Source organism: Danio rerio, chromosome 9, assembly GCF_052040795.2.
Source record: "Danio rerio strain M-AB ecotype USA chromosome 9, GRCz13ab, whole genome shotgun sequence".
NCBI lineage: Eukaryota > Metazoa > Chordata > Actinopteri > Cypriniformes > Danionidae > Danio > Danio rerio.
In genome coordinates, this window is record NC_141029.1 from 12,919,157 (window position 1) to 12,938,393 (window position 19,237).

Here is a 19,237-nt window from a genome sequence, read left to right on the forward strand (position 1 = left end):
CTCACTAGTGGTTTTGTTATGTAGCGTGTGATGAATGGCAATGTCAGGTACTGTAGTCACAGGAGGGTTACATGATATAAGATAAAGCATGAAAATGCACTGGTATCATATTGAATTGAAATATATGTGCGACCTTTGCATCATTAAGACGCTTGAATGTGTAGTCTGTTCATTAAGCAAATGAGTGATTGTATGCTAATGACCGCGCAAAATCCAATTTAATGGGGATCCGTCTCAATTTAATTGAGCTTGGAAAACCCGGAGAGCAGCTGTGCTGTCGTGTGTAATCCTATGTTCTTGTCACAGACAGAAATGCAAATGCTCAAATATTCTCACCCTCTTGATCTCGCTCTCGCTTTTGCGCACACACACACAAACACACAGCATTCTAAATGAGGGCATACCATACCATTTTTATAGAACGCTATTTATAATAACTAAACTGAACTTATTCAAAATGTTTTTTAATAAGGTAAAATAATTTAAAACCTATTTATGAAGATGTCCTCAGCTTTGAAAAAGCATCCCTCTGATGACATTTCTGCAAAATGGTAGCCCAATTCCAAACTTACAATGGCTGCCTTGGGCTAGGGACAAATCAGGCACAGTTGAACCAGCTAATCAGTGTCTTTCAGACTTTAAGACAAGTGTTTTGGAGCTGGTGGGATTTAACCATGCCAGAGACAGCACCATTCCCTCCTCGCCCCCACCTGCCGTAGGCTGTTCATTTCATCATTTGGCTCTCAGAAACGCGCTTACAAGTTCTCCCTTTGGGGCCAATGTGGACCCTCGAACTTCTGCCAAGTCTGCAATGAGGCAAGCTCTAAACCAGGGGTGCCCAAACGTTTTTTTATAAAGGGAAAAAACCAAACTTGATTGAGGTATGTGAGCTGAAGTTGATTATACCAACTTGTATTACATTAAATTTGCCACAGGCAATTTCCTAAATTATTTGCTAAGATTAAAAAAATAGCTACAAAACATTGCTTTAAACCAGTGGTCACCAAACTTGTTCCTGGAGGGCCGGTGTCCAGCAGATTTTAGCTCCAACCCTAATCAAACACACCTGAACAAGCTAATCAAGGTCTTACTATGTATACTTGAAACATCCAAGCAGGTGTGTTGAGGCAAGTTGGAGCTAAACCCTGCAGAGACACTGGCCCTCCAGGACATAGATTGGTGACCCCTGCTTTAAACCATATTAATTAATGATGCCGTATAATTTTTTACTTTTTATAATGAACTTATTATAATAAAAACATAAACAATCCCATTTATAACACAATGGAGTTCAATGCTGAATACACTAGTTGAGCAGCTCCTGCCTTTGGCTTAATTTGCTCTTGTGCATTGTCCCCTATATGTCAAGTGAAAGTATTTACATTTTAAAAGTCTGATTCATCTACAACGTTCAAATGAAACATTTAATTCTTGTTTGCTTTTTTTGTAGCTCCTCAATTAAACAAAGGAACAAAAGGTTATGTTAAGTTCAAAATGGTGAACTCTCTCACAGGCATTTGCCCCATCCCACTCCCTGTCATTCTCCCTTTCTTTTCAGGTGGGATGGCAGGTCAAACCAAATGTTAGCATGGGCCAACTTTAGTTTGGCCACCTCTGCTCTAAACAGAATTTTACCTGAGAGTAGAAATGGCATTATGTAGTAGAGGTTTGGACTAAGTGTAAAACCACAAGAGTTTGGGCCCCATTTTTGACTTGGCCGGTTCTGGTCACTTATAAGCACTCTCATGAAAGTTAAATGATGAAAAGGAAATTGCAGCCTAATCTCAAAAGGTAATGTAAGTATTTTACATTTTATCAATTTAGTGGCTAATTCATACAAGTTTAGTCATATGAAAATGTACGTTTTTAAAAAGAGGCGTGAAACCCAACCCCATTCTTAAACCCAAACGTCATTGGGGATTGAGCAAATCATACTAAATTGTACAAATGAGATTGTATAAATTCATACAAAGTAGCCCCTAAATCAAAAAGTTACAAATTGCTGTGAGATAACATTGGATATTGGCTTAAGGATGTAACACAAAGCCGTCCTTTAAAATACCAATACAGCAAATATACCCTGTGACCCTCCTATTGACTTACAGTACAGGTCAAAATGAGCACTGTTTGCTGAATATATATATATATTTTTTTAAAATGTGGAAACTTCCTAAAATGACCATATTTTTATATATAAAAAATTATATATTTTTTCTAGTTTTAATTCAGTTCAATTTTGACCCGCCAGCTATAAAACCATATTGACACCACAAAACCTACAGTCACACACATGCACACTACAATACACACACCCTAAAATCTGCTTTTTAAAGTAACTTTTATGAATACTATTCTGTTAAAACATTTTAAACATGCAGGTACTTTTAGCATCAGAAAATATACCCTTGTACTGTAGTCAAGAACTATAGAGTTGCCCACTGATTAAACACTGATGAAATACTGCATACTTATGAGGTAAAACCTAAACATTCACAGACTTTGTGATGAAGATGAGATTGTTTCTTCACACAAAATAGATTTGAGGATTAAAATTAAAATTAGATGCTTTATGTTAGAGGTTTAGTCAAGGTCCTTCAAGACCCAAAGGTTTTCCAGAATACTAGGACAACACAAGGGTTATGGCCCAACCCCATATCTGCCACTTCCACCCTTTCACTTCCCCCTACCCCACATCACATAAACATGTGAAAGTGTCTCAATTCTATTTTGGTTTGGGTGTTGAGGCTGTAAGGGGGAAGTGCCAGGTTCAAACAAAGATCTTTCAGGCAAACAAAGAGATTTGAGAAATTTCCCTGAAAACATCAGCTACACAGGAACATGCCTGCTCAAGTGAGCCAAAATTGGTATTAATTGTAATTTTTTCAACAAACAAGCATCTGCTTACTAACATTCATATTGCCATTTATGCTTATTGGTCATGCACTTCAAAAAATATATATTTCCTATGGTAGTCACTTATAATAACTACTGCACAAGATTCCACAAAACAAAACTAAACAAACTAAAAATGTTACATAGGGCACCCTGTCAGAAAAATCCAATAGACTGTTTACGTCACGTCTGGTATAATGTTAATGTTGATTTCTTGTGGTTACATCCATGAATAAATGCAGATCATTTTATCTGAAACAAATAAGGTGAATCTGGCAATGCAATTCAAGAATGTCTGGTAAGTTGCCCGAGAAGGTGAATGCCACATTTGAAAACAGCATAATCTATCATCTACTCTAAAGCCTATCTTATATTAAACTGAACTGCAAAACAAGCCATTTTAGCTTGCTTCTATTAAAAGTCTTTAGACTTTACTGTGGCTGTTAAATAGAAATCAAATGCAAATGTATACTGTACCAGGTAAATTACCAAGCAAGCTTACTGCATCAGAAAATGTGTGAGAAACAGGGCTGCACAATATATCGTTTTAGCATTGATATCGCAATGTGTTTGTCCGCAATAGTCACATCGCAGGATATGCAATATTGAGTTGGGATTGTTATTGATCAAAACCACCAAATTATAACCACGACAGAGTGAAAGTTCATTATTGGCATGCTTTTTAAAGGCATTTCAAGAGCATCCGAGCACAAAAAGTACAATATTTACAACTTTAATAAAGACTTATTTTGGCTTAAATATTTTTATTATTAGACATTTTAGCAGTTGTAAATACACTTTTTTAAATATAAACATAAAACTTACATTTTAAGAATTATACATTAAAAAAACAAACTGTCATAAAATTGATATTTAAAAAAAACAAATAATAATAATAAACATGCATTCTCCCAACCAACCACCCACCAGTGCTATTCAATGGTTAAAGTAGGTACTAAAGGCATAGTACATATATTAATCAAAAGTTTGTAGAAAATAAATAAAAAGACACTAATTTATTTTCAAATAACAAAACCATATTTATTAGGTGAGTATACTGATTTTTTTTTCCAAATGTAAATGTACCTGTCAGTCAGAATTTAATAGTTGGAGCTTCTTTTTTCTTCCAAAACATTAGAATAAGTTGTTGACAAGTTTTTTTTTACACAGGTACAACTGTTGTTGTACCCATGTAAGTCTCAAAAATTCTTTGGAAACTCCAAATATAATTAAGATAGGATCTGGTTCAATCGAAATGTATAATACATCTAAAAAATATATTGAAACATTTTGTTCCAGAAACTTTGCAATTTGGGACACAATGAAACAGGTTGGAATGTAAAAATTGACATTTGTCACACAATAGCGACACTGCTGGAAATATTTTATTCAATTTACACAGCCTATAAAGCACTTTAAACTGAATGAAACAATGTTTTGCATTAATGGAACATCTGTGAACCAGTTGAAGATTTTATTCCCAAATTTCACTTGGAATTTCAATAAAGAATAATTTGACTGAAATATAAATACAAGGATGACTACACAGTGTTGTTTTACATTTGACATTTAATTATTTAATTACTGTACCTAAATACTTGTTTATTATTAATTATTGTGCTTTTTTTCTTTGCTCTAATATATTTATTTTTTATACATTATTCACATCCTTAAAAAAATCACCCCATTCAGTCTAACAATTAACGATTTTCTTTCAAACAGAGCTCTTCAAGCCATCTGGTGAAATTTTGTTCATATTGCAATTTGTACAACAGTTCTGTCTGGTTCTCGAATCTGATTGGCTGATAGCAGTGTGATATTCTGCAATATCAAAACTCCTACAGCCTCCTCACTCTTCTGTATTACTCCGCCTACAAAGGGGATCAATAAAATTACTACAGTTTGACAAACATTGCGGCTGTTGGACAACATAATGTACTTTCGAGGCTTTTTTAGGCGAGGATGTAGTTGTTTGAATTGCAACTATTCAGTACCATTTACGAGATGGTGACAGAGACCACATAATAAGCCCTTAGAGGAGGAAAAACCCTGCATAATTTTAAACTACAGTTGATCAAATCATTATAAATCTGTTAAGTGACTTTCTAAGTTGATATCTCTCTTTTGTATGTTGTAGTGCTGTATTTATACCATAGTAATTTTAGTGTATTGAGGGTGAGATGGGACTCACATATTGGAAAAGTATGTATTTTGTGTTGGCCACTCGTTGTATATCCTTGAGTTACTTTTTGGTTGGCCATCTGTTTCTAGAGCGTCTTTTGTTTTCGTTACTGCAGACTAGTTAAGTAAAAAAAAGAAGAAATGCCTACAATTTTTTCCTCATCGCAAACACCACAACAGTAATCTGATAGTAATTGTGCTTTTTTTTTTTTTTTTTTTATTTATTGTGATATCCCGATTGCAAAGGAGAAATACAGGGAAATGTCTTTAGACTGGTGTTATTTCATGTTTTTATAATCTTAAAATGTGAGCAAAATCACCTGTTTTGTCATCACTTTAGACATTACGCTAGAGAATCATTCAAATACTAGCTCTAAAGTGATGTTGGTAAAATTAGCAACGGTTTCTGCTGTTCTGTTCTGACATCAGCTGAAGATGTGAATGAATGATGGAAGAAAGTAGTTCCTCCTACAAAAGTGTTTTAGACTCTCCATGTTTGATTTTCTTTTTTATATACATGATTATGCAGTCGAACTGTTGTTTAAACGCAATATCAAACTCATAGCAGTGTGATATGGCTGTATATGGTCACTGGTGGGACACTAACGCATGCCTCCAATTCCGATTTTTTGCTCATATGTGACACTGATCGGATCTGTTCTATCACCATGTAAACACGAAAAAAAAAAACGCATACATTCGGATATTCAGAGATTAGTTTCAGGTGTCCTTTATATGTGGAAATAAATCAGATATAAATCGGACATGTGACAATGTGACTATCATGTAAACAGGCAAATCGGATTTATTGAGGCATTCCGTTTTGTATGTCATTAAACTTGCGACAATGTGGTACTTCTCCGTAGTTTAATGATGTAGAAGGAAGAGCATGTGTTGAGACGGTGGCGCATTAAACAACAACAACAGAAGAAAACACGACAGGAAACAGGAAAGTGGTCAGTCACAAGAAGTGCCTTCTTGTCCTGTTGGGAGATGAGTCAGTGGAGGACAATATATCACCGCTGTCGCCACTGGCTTGCATGGTTCAGGATCTGAAAAGCTACTCATCGATGAATTTGCTCTTCAGTGTTTGAACTCTCGATAATGATTTCAAACCACACTGAATTGAGCTAAACTGAACTGAACTTAAACACTAAAACTGAACTACCCTGATCCAGTTACTATGACCATTTATGTGAAGCTGCTTTGACACAATCTACATTGTAAAAGCGCTATACAAATAAAGCTGAATTGAATTGAATTGAATATATAAAACAGAAGCGCAGGCTGCGATGACAGCCCTTTCCCTCCTTCTTTGCTTCCACCCCTAAATAACTTTAAAGTTGGGCGAACTTCACATATTTCGCAGAGCTAATAGCAAGACTATTTCTTCCATCATGGCTAGTGTGCCGCAGATGCTAGATCCTGCTTTTTACACATATGTGATGTTGTAAATTGTATGGCAAGTATAAACACATGAATCAGATATGTGTCAGTTAAAATAACGTGTAAACAGACAGGCCAAAAAAGCTGATACTGTATAGGCACCAAATCGGAAATGGCCGTCAAGACCTGACAGTGTAAACAGGGCCTAAGGCACTCAGCTTCTAGCCTCGTGCCAATGCACGCCTCCCACCAGTACCAATATAAAGTCACATCACACTTCTACTCGTGTGATATTGCTCAAATATAGCTGAAAAAAAATCAAAATGCCAAATTTTCAATATCCTGATATATTTTTCAACCAAACACTGCTGCAAACAGTATGTTTAGGTACATTCCTAATGTCCTCAAATGAATTTTTGTCAGCTTAAGTGAACTTCTGGGGACATAATTCTCCCCAAGTATAGCTAAATAAACACACATACACACACTACAAAAGACAGATAAATAGAGCAAAAAGCCATCTGCCTGACCGTTTAGAAGGGAGGCGACTTGGTTGGATCTCAACAAATCTCACAAGATGGAGAATATCATCAAAAGAACATGCAGAGATGAGAGCCCATCTGCTTCAGTCTCACAGCTCCAGAACCGGTCTCTCCTGCCAGCTCCCTCTCTATGTTGCCCTCGGCTGTTCTTTATTGAGCTCAATATACAACAATGTATCACCAGAAAAGAAGCTGATGGAGTTAACTCACAAAGGTGCTGAGCAGGTGAAGGGAAGCACTCTTATTGTCAAAAAAAAAAGCCATGGTAGTGTTTGTTCTAGCTGTGTGTGCGTGTATACGGAGTGTGGCTGTGCGCCCAGGGCAGAGGGGAGCAGGTGTAACCATTTTTGAATCAACCATTGGGATTGAAGCTAAATTACACTGGCTATTCATGTCGCATCAAGCCTTACAAAGCTCATTTCAATGTAAAATGTGTTTAATAAGTATATTGAGACCATACAATCTGTGCAAATTATTATCATATTACACTGGACAAACAGTGGTATTATTAGAAGCACTTTGGGGATTTTTCCGAAGACAGCACAGCGGCTTTTTCCATTGATTAGCTGAAATGTGCTCATAAAAGACTGAAAGGCAATAACCAAGGGCTTTCATGAATGGCTAAAAAGGGTGTTCTTAGACGGACATGCTCGTCAGTCTGTACAGTGTCATTTTCCTGTATCCAAGGTCAGCATTGATTTGTCAGTGAAAAAACAAACAAGATGCGCCTCTTCATGCCACCGCTGCTCACCTGCTGTGAAACTGAGAGCTTTGAGTTGACTTCTTTGTTCACTTTTTTGTGTGTGTGAATATGTCCTGTCTGCTACAACAGCCTCTTACATGTCTTCACGCTGCTTCATTGGTCCTCTCTCCTCCCCATGGGTCTCATTTGAGGAAGCTGCCTGCAATTGGAAAGATGTGCGCAACCAAACCGTTTGATAGGGCTGAACTAGCAGGGATCCAGTGGTCCTGTGGGCTTTCATCTGCCGAATAACATCCAGGCCGCAATACTTTAACAACCAGCTTGAGCCTTTACTTCCTCTTACACTTGCATGTTAAACTGCTGCTTTGAGCTTTTGGTGACATTTAATGGCTAAAAGAAACCCAGTAGCACCCACAACACCAGATGTCTGCTGCTTTTGGGATGTGTCTGCAAAATGCATTATGGATGTCACTGCAGCTATATGTTCGAATTTCATGCGCTAATCCATTTTTAGTGGCTATATGTGAAGATTTAAAAGTATTACGTTGCTTTCATGATGATCTTAAAGGGTTACTTCACCCAAAAACGTAAATTCTGTTATCAATTACTCATTTAAAGGCATTTTTACAGTTTACAGTTTTTTATTGGTCATGTGATGACAGTTAAACTGCTTTTTAAAATGTTTTTAGTTACTTTTCTGGACTTTGAGCGTCTCATGATCATTGCATAGATAATTAGAGAGCTCTTGGGTTTCATTTAGAATATCTCAACTTATTTTCTCAAGATGAACAAAGGTCACTAGGAATTAGGGTGGAATTGTGTAAGGCAGTCGTTCTCAAACTTTTTTCACCAAGTACCACCTCAGGAAAAAAATAGTCTCTCCAAGCACCACCATAATGACAAGTATTAAAATAAAGTACTGTAGTTGGCCATATTAAGCAGCTGCAGCACTGCACAGTTCGAAAATGAAGCAGAGTCATATTCATTTTTCTACAATTTCTTATAAATTTGAATATATTTGTTGCCTTCACATGACATATTTGTAAAACATTTTGAAATCTAAACATTAACTTGAAGGTAGATTGCTAGGGAAACCGTTTTTCTCAGAGGATGTCAAGCTGACAAAACATTGCTGCACTCTGATACAAGTTTTATTTATGGAGAAAATTAAAAAGCACTGCAGTGTTTGGGTGTTCTGTGTTTGTCAGAGATAATTAGTTTAATGAAATTATATTCTATACAAAATATGAATCTGATCAGTCGGTTCTTTTCATGTGACTCACAGTGCGCCATTCTGTCAAGTTAAGATGTTTTCAACTGTGCAACCCTGGAATATGCAAGCACGTCGTGCTGCTTGCGCCTTCATTTTAAATTACGAAATTGTGCATGGAAATGAACAGCCGCCATCATTTACGATCAACAGCAGTTGATCTTCTTGCACATACATGCTGGATTTACCTGGTTTGTTGACAATTGGGTTGGGGATCCATTTGTTGGCAGTTCTTACTCATTTTGCTAGACTGTGGGTTAAATTTTAACTGAGATGTAACAAGAGAATACGGTCATTTTTCAAAATAAAAGATCGTTCAGACTAATAAATAAATAAAAGTGAAATGATTAATTATCTTTTGTGCAGCCCGGTACCAATTGATCTACAGATCGGTGCTGGTCTGTGGACAGAGGGTTGGAGACCACTTCACTAGCGCATATCTGCTCTGCAAGCGCCACGCGCCACGTTTTCTAGTTCTGCGGTAACATTTACATTTACATTTAGTCATTTAGCAGACGCTTTTATCCAAAGCGACTTACAAATGAGGACAAGGAAGCAATTTACACAACCAAGAGCAACAATGAATAAGTACTAAAGGCAAGTTTCAGGTCTGTAAAGTCTAAGAAGGGAAGTGTTAGTAGTGTTTTTTTTTTTTTTTTTTTTTTGTACAATTAGTGTGATATTCAAAGAGGCAATTGCAGCTTAGGAAGTGAAGTGGAGACTAAATAGTTGAGTTTTTAGTCGTTTCTTGAAAATAGCGAGTGACTCTGCTGTTCTGATGCAGTTAGGGAGTTCATTCCACCAACTGGGCAGATTGAGCGTGAGCGTTCGCGAAAGTGATTTTTTCCCTCTTTGGGATGGAACCACGAGGCGACGTTCATTCACAGAACGCAAGTTTCTGGAGGGCACATAGATCTGCAGAAGTGAGTGCAGATAAGAAGGTGCTAGGCCAGAAGTCACTTTGTAGGCAAACATCAGAGTTTTGAATTTGATGCGAGCAGCAACTGGCAGCCAGTGCAAACGGACTAGCAGTGGAGTGACATGTGCTCGTTTAGGTTCATTGAAGACAACTCGTGCTGCTGCATTCTGGAGCAGTTGAAGAGGCTTGATAGAGTTAGCTGGAAGCCCAGCTAGTAGAGAGTTGCAGTAATCCAGTTTGGAGAGAACAAGAGCTTGAACAAGGAGTTGAGCTGCATGTTCAGATAAGAAGGGTCGGATCTTTCTGATGTTATAGAGTGCAAATCTGCACGATCGAGCAGTTCTAGAAATGTGGTCAGAGAAGTTTAGTTGGTCATCAATCGTTACTCCAAGGCTTTTCACCATTTTGGATGCAGTAATGGTTGCCCCATCCATCTGGATTGAAAAGTTATGGTGTAGAGTCGGGTTGGCAGAAACTACAAGCATTTCCGTTTTTGCGAGGTTCAGCTGAAGATGATGATCTTTCATCCAGTGTGAAATATCCAACAGGCAGGCTGAGATACGAGCTGGAACCGAGGGATCATCAGGATGAAAAGAGAGGTATAGCTGGGTGTCATCAGCATAGCAGTGGTAGGAGAATCCATGTCTCTGGATGACTGGTCCTAGAGATGATGTGTAGATGGAGAAGAGAAGTGGCCCAAGAACAGAGCCTTGAGGTACCCCAGTGTTTAGATGCTGTAGGTTGGACACCTCTCCCCTCCAAGACACCCTGAATGACCTGTCAGAGAGGTAAGATCTAAACCATTGTATAACAGTGCCCGCAACGCCCAGTGACTCAAGCGTAGATAGCAGGATCTGGTGGTTGACAGTGTCAAAAGCAGCTGACAAGTCCAGCAAAATGAGGACTGATGATTTAGAGTCTGCTTTAGCCAGTCTGAGATCCTCCACGACCGAGAGCAGGGCAGTCTCAGTTGAGTGGCCTTTCTTAAAGCCGGATTGCTTGTTGTCCATGAGATTGTTTTGAGTAAGAAAGTCCAGGACTTGATTGAACACTACTTTCTCCAGAATCTTGGCCATGAATGGAAGCAGGGATACTGGTCTGTAGTTTTCAAGTAGCGTATGGTCCAGGTTGGGTTTCTTTAGCAGTGGGGTTACCCTAGCCTGCTTAAATGTAGTGGGGAATAAACCAGAGTCAAGAGATGTGTTAATTATGTGAGTCAGTGTTGGTATGACTGCAGGAGAGATGGCTTGCAAGAGATGAGAGGGAATGGGATCGAGTGGACAGGTGGTTGCATGGCTAGATAGCACAAGTTTGGACACCTCAGACTCAGAGAGCTGAGAAAAGGAGGTGAGTGTGTGTGGTGTTGGTGTTGTATCTTGCGTGTTTGTTGTAGGTGCAGCAAATTGAGCACTGATTTTTGCAGTTTTGGTGCAGAAGAATGTAGCAAAGTCATCAGTAGTAAGTGTGGAGGATGCGGGTGGAGGAGGAGGATAGAGGAGGGAGGAAAATGTTTTAAAAAGTAGGCGAGGATTAGTGGCATTGTTGATTTTCAGACGGTAATACGTCTGCTTTGCAGAAGTAACCTCAGCTGAGAAAGAGGACAGAAGAGTTTGGTATGTTAAGAGGTGTGCAGGATTTTTAGTTTTCCGCCAAATTCTCTCTGCAGCCCGAAGTTTTGAGCGATGCTCACGGAGAGCATCCGAGAGCCAGGGTGCAGGAGGACTGGCACGGGCTGGCCTGGATGCAAGAGGACATAATCGGTCTAGACATGATGCTAGTGTGGAGCAGAGTGTATTAGTGGCACTGTTCGAATCAAGTGCAGTGAGTTTGCGAGATGGAGGAAGAGAGTCTGAAACAATGGTGGATAGTCTATTGGGTGAGAGAGATCGTAGGTTTCTGCGAAAGGTAACCAGTGTTGGAGTGTGTGGCGGCTCAGGAGTAATGTGGATGTTGAGAGACAGAAGGAAATGATCAGATATTTGTAGTGGAGTTACTATTGTTTGATCAGTGAAGCAGTGTCGTGTGTAAATAAGGTCTAGCTGATTACCTGATTTGTGGGTAGCAGAAGTAGGTGCTCTTTTTAGGTCAAAAGAGGCAAGCAGAGTCTGAAAGTCTGCAGCTTGCGGTTTGTCAACGTAAATGTTGAAGTCACCTAGCACCAATAAGGGAGTGGCAAAATTAGAAAAAGATGAGAGAAGAACATCCAGTTCATCTAGGAAGTGACCTAATTTACCTGGTGGGCGGTAGATGACAACCACATTTATGTAGAAGGGGTGGATAATGGTGACTGCATGGAATTCAAAGGAGCTGATTGTTGGCAGGGACGGTATCAGAGTAAATTTCCATTCTTTGGAAATTAGTAGTCCAGTCCCACCCCCTCTCCCTGTCTGACGAGGAGTGTGGGAAAAAGAGAAATTAGCAGAAAGAGTAGCATGTGTAGCAGTGTCCTCCGGCCTCAACCAGGTCTCAGTTAGAGCCATGAGATTATAGTCAGAATATGTAGCTATGGAGGTAATAAAATCAGCCTTGTTAACAGCTGATTGACAATTCCAGAGGCCCACGGAGAGAGAGAGTTGTGAAATAGTAGATACATGTATTGAACGAAGGTTGTGAGGATTACGCCTGCAGCGTACCTCCCGTGTTTTGCGAGTGTTAGTAACAACAGGAATTAGAAAACACATAATAAAAGTGCACTGACAACAAAAAAAAAAATAAGTGTAAAGTAAAACAACAAAGTAAATTACTCAAGTGCTTTGTCGGTGTCTTTGCTCGGTGGAGTCGCGCAGGTAGAGTCGATGGTCTTTACCCTCGTCGGTCTTCACACGAGGCGGTCTTCACACGAGGCTGCCGCGACCGCTGCCGCGGTGAACTAGTTGTTTATATAACCCCTAAAGCACTAGCTGATTGAATTCAGCTGGACACGCCTCGAGAGTCAAAACAAGGGCCGAAACTGAGGCGGACGACGCGAACCGCGTCTGCGTTCGCTACACAAGCTCTTATAGTAACCAAGGAAACAGTGGCTAAACAACTTCTAGTATTATACACAACTGAAAGCAAGTTTAAATGTCCTACAACTTTACACAAACAGCTGGAAACAAGTCCTCAAACCATACACAACAACTGAAACAAATCTTAAATGTACTTACAGGCTGCTGTTCTAGATGCTGCTAAAGTGCTTCTCCTGCCGACTAATGCTACCGTGCTCACTATATAGTGGTTACCTGGCGTTTGGACACGCCTCCCGAGTCAAAACAAGGGCCGAAACTGAGGCGGACGACGCGAACCGCGTCTGCGTTCGCTACACAAGCTCTTATAGTAACCAAGGAAACAGTGGCTAAACAACTTCTAGTATTATACACAACTGAAAGCAAGTTTAAATGTCCTACAACTTTACACAAACAGCTGGAAACAAGTCCTCAAACCATACACAACAACTGAAACAAATCTTAAATGTACTTACAGGCTGCTGTTCTAGATGCTGCTAAAGTGCTTCTCCTGCCGACTAATGCTACCGTGCTCACTATATAGTGGTTACCTGGCGTTTGGACACGCCTCCCGAGTCAAAACAAGGGCCGAAACTGAGGCGGACGACGCGAACCGCGTCTGCGTTCGCTACACAAGCTCTTATAATTTAAGATTATAAGATAATTCAATTGATTTTTAGCAGCTGATGACACGATGCACTAAAGTAAACATTCTAAGCACAGCGCGATGAACAGCCAATGCTGATCACATCGTTGTTATCATAAGCATCAAATGATTAAAATTGCATACATTTTTTCTTTCATTACTCAGCTATTCCTCCGCATACCACTAGAAGTAAACCCGCGTACCACTAGTGGTACTTGTACCACTCTTTGAGAACCACTGGTGTAAGGGATTTGTAAAAGATTGAGTGTTTTCAAACAGGTTTCCTCACTGCAGTCCTGATTGTCATAGCACAGCATACAGGTACAGTGTTAGGAAGATGAAGGTGATTTACCCCATCTCCCACATTCAAAAGTTCACACTTATGATTGATTATAAAGATTGTTTGGCATGCTGTCCCGGAAGAGCTCAAAAAATCCTCCAGCCCCGGCCTCCCTCCCATTTTAGGGAGTTTAAGCTAAGGTAGAACTTGAGAACACCCTTGCTGTAGAAACTAATGAACATGTCTTAGAGCATGTGCTGATTTGAAATCATCAATTAACTTAAGTTGCATGTTTTTAGATGGGGGGAGGAAACTGGGGGACTTGGGAGAAACCCATGTGAGCAAGGGGAGAACGTGCAAACTCCACACAGAAACATCTGCTGATTTTGTTAATGACCAGAACCAAAGACGTTCTGGTTGTTAAGCAACAGTGCTAACCATTTAGGTGGGCCACCGTGCCACTCATTGAGGAAAGGAGGAGTAGAGGTGGAAGGGGGGATTCTTCTAAACGAAGATGTCTTTGGTATAAAAACCTAGGGCACTTATAGTGGCCTAGGAATCATCTGATTGGTCAATAATAAATTGGATAATGTGGGGCAGCTGCAAGCAATCATGACCACATAATCCTCTTGAAATCAATTTATAAATAAACTTCACTAAAACAAAATACTAATTTGTAATGTGTGGTTCATTCTGCTGTGGCAACCCCTAATAAATCAGGGATTAAGCTGAAGAAGCAGTTTTTGAAGTCATTTGAATAGAGTTAAGCATTGTTTTAACGTTCTGCTACTCTAAATAAAATATAATGTTGTTTATGTGCTGGTGAATCCAAGAAAAAAACTATTTCCCAAGTTACAGACGGAATTAAGATGCAAGTGCTGAAGCAGATGTCCACATATAGTAGGCAAGCTGAAATTTGGGCAGAATTTGAACAAAACAAAACTGAACCATGAGCTCATGGCAGAAAGAAAAGTTTTGTAGCATATATCTTTTGTGAATGGGCACTTTGTGTTTCATTGAGCACATTAAAACATATCCAAATTCATCAATTCACAGCTTTCATCTGGAGAGTACTGTGAATGTGCAAAAGCAATTTTTAGCTAAGCCGCATTTTGAACAGATTAAAAAGTGGAGAGACGGCTCTCTTTTCTTTAAAATTGAAGTGTGCAATTTCTAGGATGTTTAAAAAAAGGCTTTCCTGTCCTGGCCTCATATGCAAATATGGCTATAAGACATTTAAGACTATAATTTTTTTTAATTATCACTCTGTGTTTGTGTGAGCATCAGCCTGACAAAGAAAAGTTGGCTTACCTAAGAGCAGCAGTGCATGCCGACATGTTCAGTGGTTTCTGATATTTTTTTACTAGATTTTCTCTAATTTGGCCCACATGTTTTTTTTAAATCATCACCTATATAAAGCTATTAACCAAACCACCCACAGGTAAATAACAACATTACAACCCTTACAAATTACATAATCTAATTAAAAATGATGAAGAAATGGGAAAGTTGCTTCAAAGATTTGTGTATGATTCAAAGACAAGTCATCCACATTTGGTTTATGCATCAAGTTTAATTTACGTTAGAGAGATGATGCTTGATAAGGTAAATTCTTGATTGGCATGCAGTCCATGGAGAGAGCCTTGAGCATGGAGGATCCTCAAGCCTGGGGCTCCCTCCCGTTTAGTCGTGAGAAAGAGGAATCTGAGCTCTTATAGGGCTGCACGATTCTGGCTAAAATGAGAATCATATTTTTTTTTTCCTTAAAATCAAATGATGAGTTTTTCATGATTCTGTAAATGTAAAATAAAGATTAATTTTAGGACGCTATTATTGTTGTTATTTCTTAAACATATGATTGAAAACAATAATAATATTAGGCCTATATGTAGGTCTACTGTTGGTTAAAGTGCTAAATTTTGTATACGCTTGAAATGGTGGACTTGAATAGACTTTTAATTTGTCCTGGTCGTTAATGCACAGGAATGCGATGACATCAGAATACAACTATTCACAATTCTAAAGTTAAATTATTATGTTTGAGACATATGCTTGCCTTTTTTTACTAGTAAAATGAAACATTTGTTATAATCAGAAGAAGGTCGCTGGTGCGAACCTCGGCTCAGCTGACGTTTCTGTGTGGAGTTTGCATGTTCTCCCTGCGTTCGCGTGGGTTTCCTCAGGGTGCTCTGGTTTCCCCCACAGTCCAAAGACATGCTGCACTGGTGAATTGGGTCGGCTAAATTGTCCGTAGTGTATGAGTGTGTGCGTGTGGATGTTTCCCAGAGATGGGTTGCGGCTGGAAGTGCATCCGCTGCATAAAAACGTGCTGGATAAGTTCGTGGTTCATTCCACTGTGGCGATTAATAAAGGGACTAAGCCGACAAGGAAATGAATGAATGAAGAATATATAGGCTAGAGTAGTTATACTGACACTGTTAAACATGTATTCTTATGCACAACACTCTGTGTTCGCTGTGAAAGAAAAAACATCTCAAACACTTGTCGTAATCATAACTAAAATGCGATATGATTATTTAAATAAGGTGCAAACATACATGCAAATCATACTTCCTGCATGGCTCCCAAATGATTGCTCTGGTCAACAAACTGAACATTATTTACAACTTTATTACCTGTTAATCATGGTCTATGCAGGTTCTGTTCACTACAGTAGACAACATTCGGGGCTGTGCTTGTGTCCTCTTAGTAGTAAACAAAGTGCGTCAGCTCACGTGCAATGTCAGAGCTCACGAATATGTCATTACATGAAGACAGAAATTACATTTTTGGGTGAATTACACCTTTATAAATACAGTATGCTGACCATTTGGAGGGGTCCATGTTGCTGAGTAATACAAAACAATGTAAAGACTTGTGCGACTGCCTTTATGCTTCTCTCCTGAATGTGAAAATATAATTTTCTGAATCGTAGAAATGCTAGATTAAGATCATGTGGGGGGTCGAATCAAGATCATGATCTTTTTTTGATTAATCGTGCAGCCCTACTCAGGTAGGTCTTAAGTACTGCCCTGGATTATGCTAGGAAAGAGGGGAAGGAGTCAGGGTGGAAAGGGGTATTCTTCAAGAAGAAGATGGCTGAATTAGTATATCATGTTATTGCTAATGCAGGACCAGCTGTGGACAATCATAAGCACGTGATCCTTTTGAAATTAGTTTATACATAAACTTCACAAAGTGATTTTATATAAAAAACACAAATTTTTGTTATGAAAATCAAGTTCTCACAGGCTGATAAGTCCCTCCTATTTAAGCTGCTTCCAACTCAGGTGATTGGTTGCCGTCAACTAAGCAGCCAATGAGCTTGCTCCTTAGCATTTAAAAATCTTAAGTGGTGTTTGCTTTACCAATCTGTAGCTTGTTTTTAGAAACCTTCCTCCAAAACAGGCTCCACCTGTGTTTAGATCCGCTATGGGGGTTACATGTTTGCAGCAGCAGTGTGTTAAATTCTTAGAGCTCTTCTGTGAATTTGCTGGCAGTAGCAAGTCTCATTACTTGCTCTGCATTAATAGTCAAAGCAGCAGCAGTGTAGCAGATCTCTGCCACGAAGACCAAACACATTTTCATATGCATATTCATTACTATACAAAGTGTTATGATATAAATATAGGAATGTTGTTTACTTGCTGTGTTGCAATTGTATGTTTTGCTGTATAAAAAGGACTTACTGTTAAAGTCGTAAATAGTCATGGTTATGTTTTTTTGCAATACTTTCATCTCAAATATGCAGTTTGTTAGAGATCACTCAGTGTAACAGGATCAATAAGTCATTCAATAGTCTTTGAAATCATAAAACGGCATCTGAAGATTGTGTGATGCTGTGGCAAAGTGAATTTATTGCCCTTAAATATTTGATAAATTCACCTTTTCAAACCCAAGTTATACAGTAAATGCTGACCTAGTATAGCTGGAGCTTCACTCTTACCAAAGAGAAAAGGTTTTCGAGAGAATATCAGGTTTCAGAATAGCTTCTAAAACTTCCACTGTTCTGAACACAGAGTCGAAAAAAACATGTAGTGATGACGTTCATCTATTAAGTATCACCATTTAACAATCTTATAGCTCACAGCAGGTCTGTATTTAAAGATTTCTAAGTCATTAAGCATCAATTCTCCTATGGAGAAAATAGATGGGATTTTCACTTCTAAAACCCCACCGATACTCTCTAAGGCATGATTATATATTTTGTAGACATTGGTCCCCCATTGAGCAGAAAGTAGGAGTGTTCAGGAAATGGATTTTGAAGCTTTAGGGTGCTGGTAATGGCACTGAAATTGCACATTCCTTTTCTATACACTATTAAGCGCTTATATACACATTTTTAAAAAGTTTCCTTCATGCTAATATATCAATCAAAGACGTACAGTCTCCCTACTTATTACAGCTTGACATGTTCTATGAAGTCCTTCTGATATACTTATTAGAGAGAATTAAATCAAAATCATTTCCTTTTGAGTGTGCCCTAAAAATGGACCTCATTACATCTTGACATGCAGTTTTGCTCGGTTTAAGCTTTAACCCCCTCACACCAATAACTCTCTCTTCAAGATCACAGCGTCCTGATCCTCCAGAGACTAACCAGCACAGCGACATCCATCTGAAATCTGTGAAGCGCAAACAGTCTTTGGCCAGTTGACACAACATCAGAATATCTCTGCGGGATTACTGTGATTGTATTCAGAAACGGATCAGACACCGAGCGGTGATAATCTCCTGCTTTTGACAGAAATAAGATTGTGTCACAGCGTTAAATCAGGGTGATGCATTTGAAGGGTAACAGTAAAGCCGAGTTAGTGCGAAGGCGGTCTAGTTCACTACAACTCTAAAGCTGATATATTTTTAATAGTAGACAGATTTAGTTCAGTTAGAAGGCCATTTGTGACCCTGGACCACAAAACCAGTCAAACACTGTAAAAATGCTGGGTTCCAGACAATTCCTTCATGTTGTCCCAACTCAAATTGATTAAGTTAACTTAATAATTCGTACAAATATAAGTGGTTGAACATAAAACTATTAAGAAGTTGTGAAATATATTGAAGATGCACTTAACTGTTCAGTTCTGGTATGCAGAGAAGGGTTGCAGAAAGAGGAAGTATGTTTGGGTGCAACAGCCAAAGGACTGCAGAATGACTTATATGTGACGTTACACCAAAACTCCAACTGCTAATATCAGTTGTATGCTGGAGTCAGAGAAATGTAAATTAGTTGTAAACCTCCTGAATGTATTTATTTTGTTGCATTGGGGAAACGAAACACAGAGCTCTGTCCTTGAATTATTCATTTGCATTTAATAAATTACTGATATTTTTGACATTAAAGAAAAACACTCTCCTGACCTTTTTTATTGAATATGCATGGAATTGGCTAGAAATTCCAACAATATTAACATAATTAAATTAATAAAATAATCAG

At 38.7% G+C, this 19,237-nt stretch overlaps 2 protein-coding genes across 5 annotated transcripts in view; both read right to left on the bottom strand.

The window, feature by feature from the left end:
• Positions 1–19,237, bottom strand: part of nup35 (nucleoporin 35) — a 232,768-nt gene that overhangs the window by 188,354 nt on the left and 25,177 nt on the right. The window lies entirely within an intron of this gene.
• LOC141376079 (uncharacterized) overlaps positions 9,465–19,237 on the bottom strand; it is a 996,984-nt gene continuing 987,211 nt past the window's right edge. For 2 of the 3 annotated variants that reach the window (XM_087267545.1, XM_088651099.1), the window contains one exon: positions 9,465–13,388. In XM_087267545.1, coding sequence (XP_087123671.1) covers positions 9,677–12,574 — 2,898 coding nt within the window. In that variant the 5' untranslated portion in view covers positions 12,575–13,388 and the 3' untranslated portion in view covers positions 9,465–9,676. Of the gene's footprint in view, positions 13,391–19,237 lie in introns of those variants that run through there. The other variant, XM_087267547.1, reaches the window with a different exon arrangement.